Source organism: Erinaceus europaeus, chromosome 15 (assembly GCF_950295315.1).
Source record: "Erinaceus europaeus chromosome 15, mEriEur2.1, whole genome shotgun sequence".
Classification (NCBI taxonomy): domain Eukaryota; kingdom Metazoa; phylum Chordata; class Mammalia; order Eulipotyphla; family Erinaceidae; genus Erinaceus; species Erinaceus europaeus.
In genome coordinates, this window is record NC_080176.1 from 25,644,948 (window position 1) to 25,666,143 (window position 21,196).

The following is a 21,196-nucleotide window of genomic DNA, read 5'->3' on the forward strand; positions in this document are numbered from 1 at the left end:
GCACATTTTTTAGGAGAATAGAACAAATGCTACAAATGTTTATCTGGAACCAGAAAAGACCTAGAATTGCCAAAACAATCTTGAGAAAAAAGAACAGAACCGGAGGCATCACACTGCCAGATCTCAAACTATATTATAGGGCCATTGTCATCAAAACTGCTTGGTACTGGAACATGAACAGACACACTGACCAGTGGAATAGAATTGAGAGCCCAGAAATGAGGCCCCACACGTATGGACATCTAATCTTTGACAAAGGGGCCCAGACTATTATATGGGGGAAGCAGAGTCTCTTCAACAAATGGTGTTGGAAACAATGGGTTGAAACATGCAGAAGAATGAAGCTGAATCACTGTATTTCACCAAATACAAAAGTAAATTCCAAGTGGATCAAGGACTTGGATGTTAGACCAGAAACTATCAGATACTTAGAGGAAAATATTGGAAGAACTTTTTTCCGCATAAATTTTAAAGACATTTTCAATGAAACGAATCCAATTACAAGGAAGACTAAGGCAAGTATAAACCTATGGGACTACATCAAATTAAAAAGCTTCTTCACAGCAAAAGAAACCACTACCCAAATCAAGAGACCCCTCACAGAATGGGAGAAGATCTTTACATGCCATACATCAGATAAGAGTTTAATAACCAACATATATAAAGAGCTTACCAGACTCAACAACAAGACAACAAATAACCCCATCCAAAAATGGGGGGAGGAATTGGACAGAATATTCACCACAGAAGAGATCCAAAAGGCCGAGAAACACATGAAAAAATGCTCCAAGTCTCTGATTGTCAGAGAAATGCAAATCAAGACAACAATGAGATATCACTTCACTCCTGTGAGAATGTCACACATCAGAAAAGGTAACAGCAGCAAATGCTGGAGAGGGTGTGGGGTCAAAGGAACCCTCCTGCACTGCTGGTGGGAATGTCAATTGGTCCAACCTCTGTGGAGAACAGTCTGGAGAACTCTCAGAAGGCTAGAAATGGACCTACCCTATGATCCTGCAATTCCCCTCCTGGGGATATATCCTAAGGAACCCAACACATCCATCCAAAAAGATCTGTGTACACATATGTTCTTGGCAGCACAATTTGTAATAGCCAAAACCTGGAAACAACCCAGGTGTCCAACAACAGATGAGTGGCTGAGCAAGTTGTGGTATATATACACAATGGAATACTACTCAGCTGTAAAAAATGGTGACTTCACCGTTTTCAGCCGATCTTGGATGGACCTTGAAAAAATCATGTTGAGTGAAATAAGTCAGAAACAGAAAGATGAATATGGGATGATCTCACTCTCAGGCCGAAGTTGAAAAACAAGATTAGAAAAGAAAACACAAGTCAAACCTGAAATGGAATTGGAGTATTACACCAAAGTAAAAGACTCTGGGGTGGGAGGGTGGGTGGGGAGAATACAGGTCCATGAAAAATGATGAATGAAATAGTGGGGTGGTATTGCTAAATGGGAATCTGGGGAATGTTATGCATGTAAAAAAAAAAAAAAAAGAAGTAGAAACGCAAAGCAGAAATTGACTGAGTTTGGAGTATGGCACCAAAGTAAGAAAGCAGAAGTATACTAGAGTTTGCAGTGAGTACCTCCCTAATACTTCCTCTCCACTTTTCCAAGCTTTGGGTCCATGATTGCTCAACAATTTGTTTGGCTTTGTATGTTAACTCTCTTTTCAGTCACCAGGTTCCAGGTGTCATCAGGATGCCGGCCAGACTTCCCTGGATTGAAGACACCACCAATGTGTCCTGGAGCTCAGCTTCCCCAGAGACCCATCCTACTAGGGAAAGAGAGAGGCAGACTGGGAGTATGGACCGACCAGTCAACGCCCATGTTCAGCGGGGAAGCAATTACAGAAGCCAGACCTTCTACCTTCTGCAACCCTCAATGACCCTGGGTCCATGCTCCCAGAGGGATAGAGAATGGGAAAGCTATCGGGGGAGGGGGTGGGATATGGAGATTGGGCGGTGGGAATTGTGTGGAGTTGTACCCCTCCTACCCTATGGTTTTGTTAATTAATCCTTTCTTTAATAAAAAAAAAATTAAAAAAAAAAATAAAAAAAAAAATAAAAATAACATGGTTTAAGGTTATTCAAGCTGTTACATCCTTACTTTGGCCTCAGGCCTCCAGGCTAGATGGCTGGGCTCCTGGTGTCCCAGGGTTGGCAGTGTCTTCATCCTTGGATTGCTTTTCTCTCAGCTCAAGCCTCTGCTTCTACCACCTAGTGGTCTGTTGCCTCAGTGTTTTCTCTGTGTCTCCCAATTAAATCTCTCCCCAAAAGGTGACAGAATTGCTTTAATCCCCTCTCCCATTAGTAAGACAGAGCTCTCATGCCAGGTGCCCTCTCAGCTGCAAGATCCTGGTCAGCAGTTATATTCCCTGAGCTGCCTCAGGAGCCTAAAGCTGATTCATGGTTTTTGCCCCAGCATAATGGTTTATGCAAATGATGGTGAGATCACACACGCATGAGGTTCCCATTCAAATAAAAGAAGGGAACCTTTGGGAACAGCATAATAGTTATGCAAAAGACTCTCCTGTCTGAGGCTCAGAAGTCCCAGGTTCAATCCCCAACACCTCCATAAATCAGAGCTGAACAGGGCTCTGGTCTCTCTCTGTATCTCTCTTGTTGAAATAAATAAAAATAAATAGTGTTAAAAAATAAAAATTAATTAATTAATTAAATGAAGGGAGAATGAAAACAAAACAAAAAAAGAGATACAGAGGAGATTACAGGTGAGTTCGATCCCCAGCAGCACATGTACCACAGTGATGTCTGGTTCTTTCTCTCCTATCTTTTCTCATGAATAAATAAATAAATTCTTTAAAAAAAAGAAAGACAGGCGGGGAAGATAGCATAATGGTTATGCAAACAGATTCTTATGCCTGAGGTTCCTAAGTCCCAGGTTCAATCCCCCGCACCACCATAAGCCAGAGCTGAGCAGTGCTCTGGTGTTTCTCTCTGTGTCTTTCTCTGTATCTCTCTCTAAAATAAATAAAAATTAAAAAGAAAGAAAGAAATCCAGCCTGGGACCTTTGATAACTCAGGCATGAAAAGCTCTCTGCATAATCATTATACTATTTCCTTAACCTTATTGTTTTGTTTTTTTCTCCAAGGTTATCGCTGGAGTTTGCTGCCTGTACTATACACTTCATGCTATGTGTGCTTAACCCTGTGTGCTACTGTCTGGTGCCCTTGGTGGTTGTACTATGAATTCACTGATCCTGGTGGCCATTTTTTCCATTTTATTGGATAGGACAGAGAAAAATTGAGAGAGGAGTAGAGATAGAGAGGGAGAAAGAAAGACACCTGCAGATCTGCTTCACCACTTGTGAATCACAACACACACACACACACACACACACACACACACACACAGTTTGGAAACCTGGCGCTCAAACTGGAATCCCTTGAGTGGGTCCTTGAACTTCATACTATGTGCGCTTAATCTGGTGCATCACTACCCAGCTCCAACCCTGCTGTATTGTTTAAAAGTTTTCCCAAGCAGTAGGAGTCTGAATCTAGGCTAATGAGTTGTCTCTTCCATGAATAGATTTTGGAACCCAAAACAAAGTCATAGCCATCAGAATCTGTGGTCACCCTATCCTGGAGGCTGTGTGACTGACCCCAGCCTTCTTTCTGAGACTCTGGGTTGAAGGGAGGGCCCCAGTTCCAGGTTGTGAAAGCATGTTCTTCTGCAAACTCCTTTCAAGCTGTAATGATAGCAAGTGCCCCACGAGTCAGACACAGGCCCTTCTCTCTGGCTGCTTTATAACACACAGCCTTTCGGCACAAACCAGCACTTAGAAAATACCACTCCCGTCATGGGCAGCACCACCAGGACAGTGCGCGAAACCAGCCACCCCTGCCTGACTTTGATCTTCGGTCATTCTGTCTACATGCTCCATTCAGTTCCAGCGTCACAACATACAATTACTGCAGATGCTCACTGCTTTCTGGTAACTGAAATCACTCCCAGGACTGCTGCCATGCAAGACTAGAGGGTGCCAGTGATCAAGTGGGCAGAAAACTTGGATAATATTAGGCTGGGGAGACAGATAATAGTGAGGCAAAAGACTCTCATATCTGAAGCTGAGGTCTGAGGTTCAATCCTCAGCACCACCGTCAGCCAGAGCTAAGCTCTCCTCTGGTCTTTCTGTATCATTCTCATTAAGATAAATAAAAATGATGTTTAATAAACAAGGGTTGGGGAGATAATACAATGGTTATGCTGACGACTTTCCTGGCTGAGGCTCAGAGGTCCCAAATTCAGTCCCCAGCACCACTATCAGACAGAACTGAGCAGGGGGCTCTGGTCTGTCTGTGTTTGTCTGCCTCTCGTTTTTCTCTCTGAATCTCTCTTTCGTTAAAAATAAATAGGCCTGGGGGCTGAGTGGTGACGCACCAAGTTAAACGCACATGGCATGAAGTGCAAGGACGGGCATAAGGATCCTGGTTCAATCCCCCGGCTCCCCACCTGCAGGAGGGTCACTTCACAAGCGGTGAAGCAAGTCTGCAGGTGCCTGTGAAGACAGTATAATGGTAATGCACTTTTTGTTTCTACTTTCACGCCTGAGGCTCTGAAGTCCCAAATTCAGTCCCCAGCACCACCATAAGCCAGGGCTGATTTCACGATCTCTCTCTTTTTGTATCTCCTCATTTAAATAAATAAACAAGGTGGTCCCGGAGGTGGCGCAGTGGATAAAGCGCTGGATTCTCAACCACGAGGTCCCGAGTTCAATCACCGGCAGCACATGTACTAGAGTGATGTCTGGTTCTGTTTCTCTCATCAATAAAAAAAAATAATAATAATAATTAATTAAGCCATAAACACAGCCTACTTTAGCTTATAGTATAAACTATTAAAGTAATCAGTCCTGAACCACCCCTCGCCGTCTCTCTCACTGCAAGATGGAAACTGAGTTACCCGGCGGGGTCGGGGGGGGAGGAGGCGGGAGGTGAGGGAGCACGGACGCCGAGACACAAGTCCTCCCGCGCTCCTAGAGAGAACCCGGAAACGCAGCGCCGTCCCGGAAGGCTAGCTGCTGACGCACTTCCGGCCTTTGTGACTCATTGTGTCTGTGTCGAGGAGCCTGGAGGGCCTAGGTCTGTGCTCGGCGCCCGTCGGCCAGAGGGAGTCCCAGAGTTAGCTCCCGGTTCTCGCCAAGCGCCCCCAGGCCGCTCCTGGGGCTCACGGTGAGACTTGGGGGTGCAGGAAGGGGGTCTGCATCTGCGACCCCAGAATCCCCTCCCGACACCCGAGCAGAGGGACCCTGCCGGGGGTCGCAGTGTACCCCGTCCTCCGGGAGACACCCCCAGCCCTGGGTCCGGGGGGAAGGGGGCGAGGCTCCAGTGGCTGAGGTGCTGGGAGACCCGGCCCGCAGTGTCGTCATCGTCCTTTGACGTGTGTGTGTGTGTGTGTGGGGGGGGGGTCTCCAGCCTACCCCGGCTGGGCTTCCATACAGCTCCCCCCCCCAGTTGTCATTCGCTTTGATTCCAGCAAGAGCTGGTTTTCGGGGTTCCTTCGGGACCCGGAAGGCCGAGAGGTGGGCAGGTTTGGAAGGGCAGCGGACACGCGTCCAGAACACCGGCTCCACATCCCCCCCCCCCAGTGGTGATTCAATGTTTGCAGGGTCCTAGGGGAGAAGGGACTCGGGCCTAGTAGAGATTATGTGTGTGCTACCGCCCCCGCACGCCCTTTATGGCATGTTTTGAAGACTTTTTTAAATAAGCTCTTAAAAAGATGACATGGACCTTATCCATACCCACCCCCCAATCGCCCAGTTCTTGGGGTGGTTGCTTTGCTCGGTTTGGAATGGGTGACAGGTGAAGGGGATCCGCCATGGACCATATAGGAAACTGACCAACTGGATGACCTTGGTTAAGACAGGGATACTGCTCCGACTCTCAGTTTTGGTCGTCAGTGAAGTTAGGTAGATGTACATACACATACACTCCCCCGAGGGCTCCCCAGCTTCGAATGAATTGGTTTGCCTGGTATACTTGAAGGAGAAAAAAAAAAGAATTCAGCTACTATTTAACCTGCCCCGGCCCTCTTCCCTTCCCTTTCCTGCAGGGCCTATGGTACACAATAAGACGCTTTGATTATAGAGAGTGGCTGTTACATGGCCAGGCACCAAAGAAAGCATTTATTGTACAAACCAGTACTGGGCGGATTGGAGGCGACAGTATTGAACTGAGGAGAACTCATTGTAGTCAGATCAACAGCTGGCCAGAAGTGGAGGGATTATTCATAGTGAACACTGATGGTGATTTGTTTTAATGGTAGTTTTGTCTTACTGTGTTTGTCTACTGCAGAAGTGTTTTCATCTCTGAATCATCTGCAACATTTTTGATCTGTTATTTCAGGAACTGTCACCAGTCTCAAAATACAAACAGAGAAGTTAGCTGCTCAGTGCCAATCTGTCTCTGATTATCTATCTGCTTGATGTAAGCATTATTTGCTTCCAAAATTTCTATATTTGATCTCTGCACAGATGAGCAGCATGTAGATTTCTTTAAACTTTTAACATTGTGCCTTAGAAAAGTTTCTGACCAGTTTAGAAACTAACCTATGAAATAAACTGAGCTTGTAACTCTTGTTACAAGCTTGTAAGAATATCACTGTTACTTATTCTTGGTGAAAACTAGTTGCTGGGGGTAATCTTACCTATATTGGCTAGTGTGTCTGACTCTTTTCTAGCACAGAAGGACCCTGAAAGGGTTATTTTCAGGTGCCTCCCCCACCCCCACTCAACAAGAGGAGACTGAGAGCCAGAGATTAAATAACTCACTCCAGGGTGTGTTAACTTGTAGAGAAGAGAATTTGGGGCTTCCACCCTGTCCTGCTCTTTCTCATTGGATTTCACCCACTGCTTACTCTTTTAAGCAGGCTGAAAATTGGAAAAGCTATTTATATCACTTGCATTTATTGAAAGAAAGAACAAAAAAAATAGGGAGATAGCATAATGACTATACAGAAGCCTTTCTTGCCTGAGACTCTGAGATCCCAGGTCCAGTCCCTGGCAGTGTTCTGGTTTAAAGGAAGAAAGGGAGGAAGAAAAAAACTAAACACACATTTCTGGTGCCAACTGAAGGCCTCTTAGAAATGATATGTATATATTAACTTGCTTAATTGTCACAACAACTTAATGAGGCAAATACTGTCTTTTTGCTATATAGGTAAGGGAACATGTATAAAGAGTGACTGGACTGAAATCATCAGCTGTTAAGCAGCTTAGTGCTAACTTGAAACACTTCCAAATAGTCTCTGGTGGGGAGTGAATGCTCTATGAATGGGCACAGACAGTTATATTTAAACCCACTCTAGTCTGTTTTCAGAACTTGCAAGGTCTCAGATATAAAGAAGTACAAGCTGAGCCAAGTAGCCTGATTGAGGAGGTGGACGCACTTAGGGCTGGGAGTCTGGAGGGAGGAGATACAGTTACCTGACAAACCTGAAGTCAGACCTGGCTTTTCTTCTGCTCTTTGACAGTTCTGTGGCCCAGTGTAGGAGCAGAATGAAGAGAGAGAGAGAGAGAGAACCAGGTATCACTCTGGTACATGTGCTGTCAGGGATTGAACTCTGAACCTCATGCTTGAGAATCCAATGTTTTAACCACTGCACTGCCACCTGGAACACAGGATAGAATTTTTTTTTTAAATATATTTTATTTATTTTATTGAGAGAAATACAGAGAGAGACCAGAGCACTGCTCAGCTCTGGATGATGATGGTGCTGGTGGTTGAACCTGGAAACTCAAAACCTCAGGCATGAAAGTCATTTGCAGAACCATTATGCTGTCTCCCAAGCCCCAGGATAGAATTTTCACTAGAGACTTCTGATGCTAGACTTGTCACCACACTAGTTGTCCATCTTTCTACTTGAAAGTTCTGCCAGGTTAGAGTTCAGAAGTCTCCACTAGCATCCCTAGAGGTGCCTCCTCCATCACAGCTCTCTGCTGAAGACTGGGTTGCAGCTGAGGCCATTCTTGGTGGCTGTGCTCATAGGCCTCCTTTTAGAAAGTCCTGGGTGTTGGTAGTGGGGCGGTAGTGCAGCGGGTTAAGCGCATGTGGCACAAAGCACAAGGACCAGTGTAAAGATCCCGGTTTGAGTCCCGGCTCCCCACCTGTCGGGGAGTCACTTCACAGGTGGTGAAGCAGGTCTGCAGGTGTCTTTCTCTCCCCTTCTGTCTTCCCCTCCTCTTTCCATTTCTCTCTGTACTATCCAACAACAACAACAACAACAACAACAAAAAATAACAAGGGCAACAAAAAGGGACTTTTTTTTTAAGATTTATTTTATTAATGAGAAAGATAGGAGGAGAGAGAGAAAGGGCCAGACATCACTCTGGTACATGTGCTGCCGGGGATTGAACTCAGGCCCTCATGCTTGAGAGTCTAGTTCCTTAACCACTGTGCCACCTCCTGGGCCACCAAAAAGGGAATAAATAGATAAGAAAGAAAGAAAGAAAGAAAGAAAGGGAAGTCCTGGGTGTTTACAGAAGCCCTCGCCCCCATGGCAGGACAGGATGCATTTGGCTAAGGAGCTGGCAGTAAGGAGTCAGGCCTAATTTCAAACCCTCATCTACCGTGTCATTGCTGTGTGGTGTTGGGTGTGTTTGACATCAGTGAACCTGTTTTGTCATTATAATACATTTTGTTTAATTAGCTTTATTTATTAGTGAGGGGAATGGGGAGAGGATTGAACTTCTTCAGAATCCAAGACTATCCACTGTGATGCTCCAGGTTACTGTTTAGTCATAAAGCTAAGGGAGATTGTTGTATCTGACTCAAGACTGTCACTGGAAGTGCTTAGCATACAGCTGGTGTATAGACTGCACATTGGCTCTTACGGTTAAACTTACTGGAGACTTGCAAAGTAGGAACTAGGGACGGTGGAGAGGGGCCAGGGACCTTCTAGCGTAGCTCTGAAGAGTAAGTTGTGTTCAGAGAGGCAGAGAAGACTGGGGATTCCCTGCCATTGAGCCTGATGTGAAGAAAGGGCAGCCGTGGAAATTTAAGGCACATTCAGGACATGCTGGGTGGGAGAGGTGGGGAAGGCAACTCGAGAGGGACCAGGGACTGGGGCACAGTGACCGCAAGGCCATGGGGATTTCAGGTTCATGATCGGAGAGTGAGGTAGGAGGTGAATTGTGAGGAGGAGGAGAAGACTGAAAGGCGAAGAGAAAAGGGGGACTTCACAGTACTAGACAGAAAAATTAATGTGCACAAAAAAGAATTCTGCCTAGTGTTTGAAGGCACAAGTGAGACAGGAGTCAGGGAAGGTGAGTCTGAGTCCCAGAGGCTTGTGGGCAGAACATCATCTGGTCCATGTCTGGGTGGAGATGGTACAGTAGTAGTGTTTGCATGGCTCTGTCTCAATTTAACAGAATTAAACTCTGCTGGCTTCTCTAGCCGGTAAGTACAAAGCAAAATAAGAGTCCTCAGCCTTGAAAGGCTTATAAAGTTAGGGCAGGGGAGACAGCCTGCTGCTATGTAAAAAAAAAACTTCCATCCTGTAGTCTTCTTTTTTCTTTTTTTCCTTTATTTGAGAGGGGAGGGGAGGGGAGGAGGAGGGAGAGAGGGAGAGACAGAGACGCTTACAGACCTGCTTTGATGCTTATAAAGTATCTCCCCTGCAGGTGGGGAGTAGGTGCTTGAATCCAAGTCCTTGTACATGGTAATATGTGTGCTCAACTGGGTGTGTCACCGCCCAGCCCCTGAATAAATAAAATCTTTTAAAAATCTTTTTCATCCCTGGGGCCAGGCAGTGCTGAACCTGGTTAAGGACATACATTACAGTGTACAAGAACCCAGGTTCAAGCCTCTGGTGCCTACCTGTAGGGGAAAAGCTTCACAAGTGGTGAAATATGGCTGCAGGTATCTCTCTGCCTCTAACCCCCCCACCCAATTTCTCTGTCTCTGTCCAATAATAAACAGAACTACTGTGCTATCTCTCCAGCCCAATAAATTAATGTTAAAACATTTTATTTTCCATCCCGGAGGCTTCAAAGTTCTGGTTTCAGCTCCCTGTACCACCATAAGCCAGAAATGAGCAGTGTGTTCTGATGAAAAAGGAAAGAAAGAAAAGTCAGTCCCTGCCTGTGTTTGGGGAATATTAATGGGCCAGATAGACTGGGGACTCTGTGCTACGAAAAGGAGGAAGCAAGACAGGAGAAACAGGACGGAGTGTGCCGTGGAGACTGTTGAAAGCTTGGGTTTCGTGGACAGTCATAAAGGGAAAGGAGCATGACCAGAAGCCTGTTCTGATAATATGGCGCTGGCCTTGGAGTGTTGTTTCTTTGGAAGAGGGCAAAACTGAACCTAGAGGCTCTCCATGAGCCCCTGCGTGCTGGTTTATATGCAGGAGATAGAGTATCTTATGCAGTGAGCTCTGTGGGGTCTGTTCTGAGGCCTGTGGGTGCCCTCTTAATGCCTCAGGTACTTCTTAGTGTTCCTCCCACATGGTGTTGAAACATTGGAACAGTTGTCACATTCTGCTTTGCACTTCTTCTTCTAGCGTTTGCCCTTCTTCCGTAGCCAGTCAACAGCGTCAGGTTGAGCCTGATGTAAAGTTTCGAGACCTCCTTTGAATCTGGAGAGGTGGCAGTCGTTGACTATGTGGTCATAGTCTGTCTGTAGCTGCAGGGGCAGTTTGGGTCGTCTCTGGCTCCCCAGCGATGGAACATAGCGGCGCACCGGCCATGGCCTGTTCGATAGCGATTGAGGAGGGCCCAATCATAACGTGCTAGGTTGTACTACAATTATTTGAGTAAAAATAGGAATTGCGCTTCTCATCTTCTTATCCCACTGTCCAGCAGGGCACGGTGCAGATTGTGGGTATGCAGACGTGTTGAGGAAGTTGAAAACTTGAAGCTGTAAGGACTCAACAGGGTTAAATGTGCCATCCCCTCCTCCCATACACACGTGCCCAGGAAGGCAGAGGGTGTACAATACAAAACAGGAATTAATGAGGTCCCAGGTGGTGGCGCACCTGGTTGAGGCACATGTTACAAGGCACAAAGACCCAGGTTCAAGCCCCCGATCCCCACCTACAGGGGGAAAGCTTTCCAAGTAGTGAAGCAGTGCTGCAGGTGTCTTTCTGTATCTCTTCTCCTCTATCTCCCCCCTCAACTTTCTTGCTGCCTCCATCCAATAAATAAATATAATAAAAAAAGTTTATATTTATTTTCCCTTTTTTGTTGCCCTTTTTTTTACTGTTGTTGTTGATATCATCATTGTTACATAGGACAGAGAGAAATGGAGAGAGGAGGGGAGACAAAGAGGGGGAGAGAAAGATAGAAACCTGCAGACCTGTTTCACCGCCTGTGAAGTGATTCCCCTGCAGGTGGGGAGCCGGGGGCTTGAACCAGTATCCTTACCCTGGTCCTTGCACTTCGAGCCATGTGCGCTTAACCTGCTGCACTACCACCCAACTTCCATAAATTTTTTTAAGTAAAAAAAGGAATTAAGTAAAAAAAAAAAAAAAAAAAAAAAAAGGAATTAATGAAAGGATTCCACATTTTCTCTTCTTTTTTTTTTTTTTTAATATTTTATGTATTTATTCATGAGAAATGATAGGAGAGAGAGAAAGAACCAGACATCACTCTGGTACATGTGCTGCCAAGGATTGAACTCGGGACCTCATGCTTGAGAGTCCAAAGCCTTATCCACTGTGCCACCTCCTCGACCAACATATTTTCTTTATATAGAGAAAAAAATTTAGTTATATATATATATATATATATATATATATATATATATATATATATATGGTGAGAACCATCTAATTAAAAATGTTCTGCTTCAGGGTGGGGGTAGATAGCATAATGGTTATGCAAAGAGAGGTTCCATATGCCTGAGGTTCCATAGTCCCAGGTTCAGTACCCCCATTCCACCATAAACCAGAGCTGAACAGTGCTCTGGTGAAAAATAAAAATAAAATAAATGCTCTGCTTCAATTAGAAAAATAGCTCACTTACTTTGCCATGTGCACAGCCCAGGTTCAAGTCCAGCCCCCATCACATTAAAGGATTTTTGATTGCTATGGTCTGACTCCTTCTCTCTGCCTGTCTCCATCTAGAAAAATAAAATAGGGAGTCGGGCTGTAGCGCAGCGGGTTAAGCGCAGGTGGCGCAAAGCACAAGGACTGGCATAAGGATCCCGGTTCGAACCCTGGCTCCCCACCTGCAGGGGAGTCGCTTCACAGGCGGTGAAGCAGGTCTGCAGGTGTCTATCTTTCTCTCCTCCTCTCTGCCTTCCCCTCCTCTCTCCATTTCTCTCTGTCCTATCCAACAATGACAACAACAATAACTACAACAATAAAAAAAAAAAGGGCAACAAAAGGGAATAAATAAATAAAATAAATATTTAAAAAAATAAATAAATAAATTTCTCTGCAGGGGCTAGGTGGTGGTTCAAGCCCCCAGTCTCCACTTGCAGGGTGGAGAAAGGGGGAAAGCTTCATGAGTGGTGACACAGTGCTGCAGGTATCTGTCTCCCTCTCTGTGTCCCACTTTCCCTCTCAATTTCTCTCTGTCTCTATGCAAAATAAATAAAAAGTTCTCTGCTTAACTCACTGTGATTTTAGTTACTAAAAATGGCTATAAGTATCCTGGAAAAATAATATATTTGCAGTTTTTAAACTTGGAAAACATGATTTTTTTTTTTTTAATCTTCCAAATGGAGTTTAGTAGCCTTAAGACTTAAGAATATGGGAGTTGGGCGGAAGCTCAGCGGTTAAGTGCACATGGCACAAAACGCAAGCACCAGCATAAGGACCCCGGTTCAAGCCCCCCCCCCCCCCGTTCGAGCCCCTGGCTCCCCACCTGCAGGGGAGTCACTTCACAGGTGGTGAAGCAGGTCTGCAGGTCTTTTAATCTTTCTCTCCCTCTTCTCTCCATTTCTCTCTGTCCTATCTAACAACGACATTAATAACTACAACAACAAGCAACAAGGTCAACAAAAGTGAAAATAAATAAAATAATCTTTTAAAAAAGACGTACAAGAGCAACAAAAGGGAATAAATAAATAAAATAAAATATTTAAAAAAAAGAAAAAAGATCATTTAAAAAAAAAAAGACGTAAGAATATAAAACACGGGAGTCAGGTGGTAGCGCAGCGGGTTAAGCGCAGGTGGGGCAAAGCGCAAGGACCGGCGTAAGGATCCCGGTTTGAGCCCCCGGCTCCCCACCTGTAGGAGAATCACTTCACAGGTGGTGAAGCAGGTCTGCAGGTGTCTATCTTTCTCTCCCCCTCTGTCTTCCCCTCCTCTTTCCATTTCTCTCTGTCCTAACAACGATGACATCAGTAACAACAAGAATAATAACTACAACAACAATAAAAAGGGGCAACAAAAGAGAAAATAAATTAAAAAATATATATATATATATATGTATATATATATCACAGAGGCCGATTGGTGGCACCCCTGGTTGAGTGCTCAGGTTACAAAGCTTAAGGACCCAAGTTCAAGCCCCCGGCCCCCACCTACAGGGGGAAAGCTTTGTGAGTGATGAAGCAGATCTCTAGGTGTCTCTCTGTCTCTCTCCTCTATCTTTCCCTTTCCTCTTGATTTCTGGCTGACTCTATACAATAAATAAAGATGATTTTAAAAAACTAATAAAAGAAAGAATATAAAGCACCTCAATTTTTTTTTTTTTTTTAACCAGAGCACTGTTCAGCTCTGGCTTATGGTGGTGCAGGGAATTGAACCTGGGACTTTGGAGCCTCAGGCATGAGTCTCTTTGCATAACTATTATGCTATCCTATTATGCTACCCCTGCCCAAAACACCTCAATTTAAAATATATATATATTATTTATTTTCCCTCTTATTGCACTTGTTTTTTATTATTGTTGTAGTTGTTGATGGAGAGAGGAAGGGAAGACAGAGAGGGTAGGAAAAGGTAGACACCTGCAGACCAGTTTCACCACTTGTGAAGTGACTCCCCTTGCAGGTGTGGAGCCAGGGCTTGAACCAGGATCCTTAGCCCGTCCTTGTGCTTTGCGCCACCTGTGCTTAACCCGCTGCGCTACCACCTGCCCCCTGCCCCTTTTTTTTTTTTTTTTTTTTTCCTCCAGGGATATTGCTGGGCTCGGTGCCTGCACCATGAATCCACCGCTCCTGGAGGCCATTTTTTTTCCCCTTTTTGTTGCCCTAGTTGTTGCAGCCTCGTTGCGGTTATTATTGCCATTGTTGACGTTGCTTTGTTGTTGGATAGGACAGAGAGAAATGGAGAGAGGAGGGGAAGACAGAGAGAGAGGGGAGAGAAAGATAGACACCTGCAGACCTGCTTCACTGCCCGTGAAGCGACTCTCCTGCAGGTGGGGAGCCGGGGGCTCGAACCAGGATCCTTACGCTGGTCCCTGCGCTTTGTGCCACATGCGCTTAACCCACTGGCCACCGCCCGACTTCCCCCCCCCCCTTTTTTTTTTTAAGAGTAGGTGATTTAAGGGCACAGAAACTGGAAATGGTCAAAATGCTTCCTGGCTGGTGGATAAGATCAGTGACACCTGAGTAAGCAGGTGACCATATGTTTCTCCCATCTGAGATGGTAGAATCTGGGGATGACCTTTTCATCTAGACTCTGAAGGTGACAGCATTACACTGATCAAAACCATGAAGTGATACAAACTGCCAGATGGTTGTCCTGTGTGTCTAGGTCTTCAAGTTAGTCTCAGTGTCAGTGCCACTGGATAGCTACTGTTTCTTAAGGTTTCAGAGCCCCAGTCTGTCATGTTGGAGAGACAGTATTAATAGTCACGCCTGAGAGACGGGTTGTTGCCCCCAATGACGCAGTGACCTTGAGCCCAGGATTCTGTGAGCACAGGACACGTTTGGGCCGAGAGAGGCTCTGAGTCCTCTGCTGGTCCTGGCAGAGAGGTGCTCTGAGCTGTTAGAGGTTTCTGTTTGCTGTCCCCTAGTATATAGAAAGAGTGAGAAAAGTTTCCCCATTACTCCCTAATGGCACCGATCCCCACTTGTATTACTTGCAGGAGTGGGCTGAGCCCCCTCGGTACTGACAGGAGAGCACAGCCCCCATTTGGATCAAGTTTTCTGCCCACACTTGAATGATGACTGCCGAGTCTCGGGAAGCCACGGACCTGTCCCCCCAGGCTGCACAAGAGAAGGATGGAATTGTGATTGTGAAGGTGGAGGAAGAAGATGAGGAAGACCATATGTGGGGACAGGACACCAGCCTGCAGGAGACTCCTCCCCCTGACCCAGAGATATTCCGCCAGCGCTTCCGGCACTTCTGTTATCAGAACACGTTTGGGCCCCGAGAAGCTCTGAGTCGACTCAAGGAGCTTTGTCACCAGTGGCTGCGGCCGGAGGTTAACAGCAAGGAGCAGATCCTGGAGCTGCTGGTGCTGGAGCAGTTCCTGAGCATCCTGCCCAAGGAGCTGCAGGTGTGGCTGCAGGAGTACCGGCCCGACAGTGGGGAGGAGGCCGTGACCCTGCTGGAAGATTTGGAGCTTGACTTATCAGGCCAGCAAGTAAGAGGGGAAACCTGCTGGGTGAGGAGAGTTACTGCTATAAAGCCTGTGTTAGCTGCTGTTGTGGTGATCTTCCTGCTGTCTTTGGATATTAAAAAGTATTCCAGGGAGCCAGCAGGTGACTTGAGTGGTAGAGTGAATGTCCTGTCATAGCTGAGAGCCTGGGTTTGATCCCTGGCACCACATGGGAGCATGGCAGTACCATGGTATTGTTGAATGGTGGTGCTGTGCCTGGGGTCTGTCTGGCTCTTAAAAATATAGGCAGTGGCGCACCTGGTTGAGCGTACAGATTTACAGTGCACAAGGACCCAGGTTCAAGCCCCAGGTCCCTACCTGCAGGGGGAAAGCTTCACAAGTGGTGAAGCACGGGTGCAAGTGTCTGTCTTTTTCACTCTCTATCCCCACCTCTTCTCTAAATTCCTGTTTCTGTCTAATAAATAAGAGTTTAAAAAAAAAATAGGCAGTTGGGCAGTAGTGCAGCAAGTTAAGCACATGTGCAAAGCACAAGGACCAGCGTAAGGATCCCAGTTAGAGCCCCCAGCTCCCCACTTGCCAGGGAGTTGCCTCACAAGCAGTGAAGCAGGTCTGCAGGTGTCTTATCTTTCTTTCCCCCTCTCTGTCTTCCTCTCCTCTCTCCATTTCTTTTTTTTTATTTTTTATTTTTTTTATTTTATTTTTTTTTATTTAAGAAAGGATTAATTAACAAAACCATAGGGTAGGAGGGGTACAACTCCACACAATTCCCACCACCCAATCTCCATATCCCACCCCCTCCCCCGATAGCTTTCCCATTCTCTATCCCTCTGGGAGCATGGACCCAGGGTCATTGAGGGTTGCAGAAGGTAGAAGGTCTGGCTTCTGTAATTGCTTCCTCGCTGAACATGGGCGTTGACTGGTCGGTCCATACTCCCAGTCTGCCTCTCTCTTTCCCTAGTAGGATGGGTCTCTGGGGAAGCTGAGCTCCAGGACACATTGGTGGTGTCTTCAATCCAGGGAAGTCTGGCCGGCATCCTGATGACACCTGGAACCTGGTGACTAAAAAGAGAGTTAACATACAAAGCCAAACAAATTGTTGAGCAATCATGGACCCAAAGCTTGGAAAAGTGGAGAGGAAGTATTAGGGAGGTACTCACTGCAAACTCTAGTATACTTCTGCTTTCTTACTTTGGTGCCATACTCCAAACTCAGTCAATTTCTGCTTTGCGTTTCTACTTCTTTTTTTTTTTACATGCATAACATTCCCCAGATTCCCATTTAGCAATACAACCCCCACTATTTCATTCATCATTTTTCATGGACCTGTATTCTCCCCACCCACCCACTCACCCCAGAGTCTTTTACTTTGGTGTAATACTCCAATTCCATTTCAGGTTCAACTTGTGTTTTCTTTTCTAATCTTGTTTTTCAACTTCGGCCTGAGAGTGAGATCATCCCATATTCATCCTTCTGTTTCTGACTTATTTCACTCAACATGATTTTTTCAAGGTCCATCCAAGATCGGCTGAAAACGGTGAAGTCACCATTTTTTACAGCTGAGTAGTATTCCATTGTGTATATATACCACAGCTTGCTCAGCCACTCATCTGTTGTTGGACACCTGGGTTGCTTCCAGGTTTTGGCTATTACAAATTGTGCTGCCAAGAACATATGTGTACACAGATCTTTTTGGATGGATGTGTTGGGTTCCTTAGGATATATCCCCAGGAGGGGAATTGCAGGGTCATAGGGTAGGTCCATTTCTAGCCTTCTGAGAGTTCTCCAGACTGTTCTCCACAGAGGTTGGACCAATTGACATTCCCACCAGCAGTGCAGGAGGGTTCCTTTGACCCCACACCCTCTCCAGCATTTGCTGCTGTTACCTTTTCTGATGTGTGACATTCTCACAGGAGTGAAGTGATATCTCATTGTTGTCTTGATTTGCATTTCTCTGACAATCAGAGACTTGGAGCATTTTTTCATGTGTTTCTCGGCCTTTTGGATCTCTTCTGTGGTGAATATTCTGTCCAGTTCCTCCCCCCATTTTTGGATGGGGTTATTTGTTGTCTTGTTGTTGAGTCTGGTAAGCTCTTTATATATGTTGGTTATTAAACTCTTATCTGATGTATGGCATGTAAAGATCTTCTCCCATTCTGTGAGGGGTCTCTTGATTTGGGTAGTGGTTTCTTTTGCTGTGAAGAAGCTTTTTAATTTGATGTAGTCCCATAGGTTTATACTTGCCTTAGTCTTCCTTGTAATTGGATTCGTTTCATTGAAAATGTCTTTAAAATTTATGCGGAAAAAAGTTCTTCCAATATTTTCCTCTAAGTATCTGATAGTTTCTGGTCTAACATCCAAGTCCTTGATCCACTTGAAATTTACTTTTGTATTTGGTGAAATACAGTGATTCAGCTTCATTCTTCTGCATGTTTCAACCCATTGTTTCCAACACCATTTGTTGAAGAGACTCTGCTTTCCCCATGTAATAGTCTGGGCCCCTTTGTCAAAGATTAGATGTCCATAGGTGTGGGGCCTCATTTCTGGGCTCTCAATTCTATTCCACTGGTCAGTGTGTCTGTTCATGTTCCAGTACCAAGCAGTTTTGATGACAATGGCCCTATAATATAGTTTGAGATCTGGCAGTGTGATGCCTCCGGTTCTGTTCTTTTTTCTCAAGATTGTTTTGGCAATTCTAGGTCTTTTCTGGTTCCAGATAAACATTTGTAGCATTTGTTCTATTCTCCTAAAAAATGTGCTTGGGATCTTGATGGGGATAGCATTAAATTTGTAGATGGCTCTGGGTAATATATTCATTTTGATGATGTTAATTCTTCCAACCCATGAGCATGGAATATCTTTCCATTTCTTTGTGTCTTTTTCAATTTCTTTGAGTAGTGACTCATAATTTTCAGTATACAAGTCTTTCACTTCTTTGGTTAGGTTTATTCCTAGATATTTTATTGTTTTTGTTGCTATAGAAAAAGGAACTGATTTCTGGATTTCAATTTCTTCTAACTTAGTGTTTGCATAGAGGAATGCCACTGACTTTTGAATGTTAATTTTATAGCCTGACACATTACTGTATTGCCTGATGATTTCCAAAAGCTTCTTGCTAGATTCCTTAGGTTTTTCCATGTATACTATCATGTCATCTGCAAATAAGGAGAGTTTGACTTCTTCTCTTCCTATCTGTATTCCTTTAATTCCTTGCTCCTGCCTGATTGCTATGGCAAGAACTTCCAACACTATGTTGAATAGTAATGGTGATAGTGGGCAGCCCTGTCTAGTACCTGATCTGAGGGGAAATGCTTCCAGTTTTTCACCATTGAGTATGATGTTGGCTGTAGGTTTGCTATATATAGACTCCACTATCTTCAGGAATTTTCTATCTATTCCTATTTTTTGTAGTGTTTTGATCATAAAGGGATGTTGTATTTTGTCAAAGGCTTTCTCTGCATCTATTGATATGACCATGTGGTTTTTGGTCTTGCTTTTGTTGATGTGGTGGATCACATTGACTGATTTACGTATATTAAACCAACCTTGCATGCCTGGGATAAACCCCACTTGGTCATGATGGACAATCTTTTTGATATACAGCTGTATCCGGTTGGCTAGAATTTTGTTCAATATTTTCGCATCTATGTTCATCAGAGATATTGGTCTGTAGTTTTCTTTTTTGGTTGTGTCCCTGTCTGCTTTTGGTATCAGGGTGATGTTGGCTTCATAGAAGCTGGCAGGGAGTATTCCAGTGTCTTCAATCTTCTGGAAGACTTTTAAAAGTAGAGGTATTAGTTCTTCTTTGAAAGTTTTGTAGAATTCATTTGTAAAACCATCTGGTCCAGGACTTTTATTTTTGGGAAGATTTTTGATAACTGTTTCAATTTCATTAACTGTGATGGGCCTGTTCATGTTATCCACTTCCTCTTTACTTAGTTTTGGAAGTTGGTAGGTATCTAGGAAATCATTCATTTCTTCCAGGTTCTCTAACTTGGTGGCATATAGTTGTTCATAGAAGCCTCGCATGATATGTTGAATTTCTGCAGTGTCTGTTGTGATATCTCCTCTTTCATTTACTATCCGATTTATTTGGGTCTTCTCCCTTTTTTGTTTTGTGAGTCTGGCTAAAGGTTTGTCGATTTTGTTTACTCTTTCGAAGAACCAACATTTACTTTCATTGATCTTTTGTATGGTTTTCCTATTCTCAATGTTATTTATTTCTGCCCTAACTTTAGTAATTTCTGTCCTTCTGGTTGCTTTAGGGTTCCTTTGTTGTTCTTCTTCTAGGTCTTTGAGATGTGCAATCAGGCTGTTTATTTGTGCCTTTTCTTGTTTCCTAATGTGTGCTTGTATAGCTATGAACTTCCCTCTTAGGACTGCTTTAGCTGTGTCCCAAATATTTTGATAGCTTGTGTCTTCATTTTCATTGAACTCTCGAAACATTTTGATTTCTTCCTTGATTTCCTCTTTGACCCAGAAGTTGTTAAGAAGTGTACTGTTGAGCTTCCACATTTTGGGACTGTTACTAATCTTTTGTTGATTGTTAAGTGTTAGTTTAATTCCACTGTGGTCTGAGAAGATGCTTGGGATGATTTCAGTGCTCTTGAATAGGCTGATGCTGTCTTTGTGGCCTAACATATGGTCTATCCTTGAGAATGATCCATGTGGATTTGAGTAAAATGTGTATTCCAGTTTCTTGGGATGAATGACTCTGAAAATGTCCAATAGTTCTAGTTTATCTATCTCTTCATTTAGCTCCCTTATGTCTTTACTGATTTTCTTCCTGGATGATCTGTCAAGTTGAGATAGTGGGGTGTTGAAGTCCCCTACTATGATTGTGTTACTGTTAATATATTGCTGTAGCTCTTTCAGTAGAAGTTTGATGTATTTAGATGGCTTCTCATTGGGTGCATAGATGTTAATAATTGTTAAGTCCTCTTGATTGACTGATCCTCTGAGCATTAAGTAGTGCCCATTCCTATCTTTTTTAATCTTATCTATTTTAAAATCTATCATGTCAGATATGAGAATAGCTGTTCCTGCCCTTTTTTGTGGGCCATTGGCTTGAATGATAGTTTTCCATCCTTTCACTTTAAGTCTGTGTTTGTCTTGTTGCGTTAGGTGAGTTTCCTGTAGAGAACATATTGTTGGGTTGTATTTTCTGATCCATCTTCCTACTCTGTGTCTTTTAATAGGTGAATTCAGGCCATTCACATTTATTGATATCAAAGATTGAAGATATTTTAACCCCATTCTTGTAGAGTTTTAGAGTGTTTTGATATATGTTCTATTTGTGGTGGTCTGGTTGTTTATAGGAAACCTTTCAGAACTTCTTTCAAGGCAGGCTTGGTGATGGTTGCTTCCTTCAACTGTTGCTTGTCTGAGAAGGTTTTGATGCTTCCATCTAGTCTGAATGACAATCTAGCAGGATATAGTATTCTTGGCTGAAAGCCTTTCTCATTGAGCACTCAATAGATATCTTGCCATTCTCTTCTGGCCTGTAGTGTTTGTATGGAGAAGTCCGCTGCTAATCTTATGGGTTTTCCTTTGTAGGTGACTCTTTGTTTTTCTCTTGCAGCCTTGAGGATCCTTTCTTTATCCTTATTCCTTTCCAATCTAAGTATGACATGTCTTGGTGTCTTTAGGTCTGGGTTAATTCTGTTTGGGACCCTCTGGGCTTCTTGAATCTTTATGTCTTT

At 44.2% G+C, this 21,196-nt stretch overlaps 1 protein-coding gene across 1 annotated transcript in view; it reads left to right on the top strand.

Moving 5' to 3' along the window:
• The first annotated feature begins 5,085 nt into the window (after window positions 1–5,085).
• The window catches only part of ZKSCAN1 (zinc finger with KRAB and SCAN domains 1), a 49,734-nt gene continuing 33,623 nt past the window's right edge, over window positions 5,086–21,196 (top strand). Inside the window, exons 1-2 of the mRNA XM_007534829.3 lie at window positions 5,086–5,217; window positions 15,021–15,521. Coding sequence (XP_007534891.2) covers window positions 15,096–15,521 — 426 coding nt within the window. The 5' untranslated portion in view covers window positions 5,086–5,217; window positions 15,021–15,095. The remainder of the gene's footprint in view (window positions 5,218–15,020; window positions 15,522–21,196) is intronic.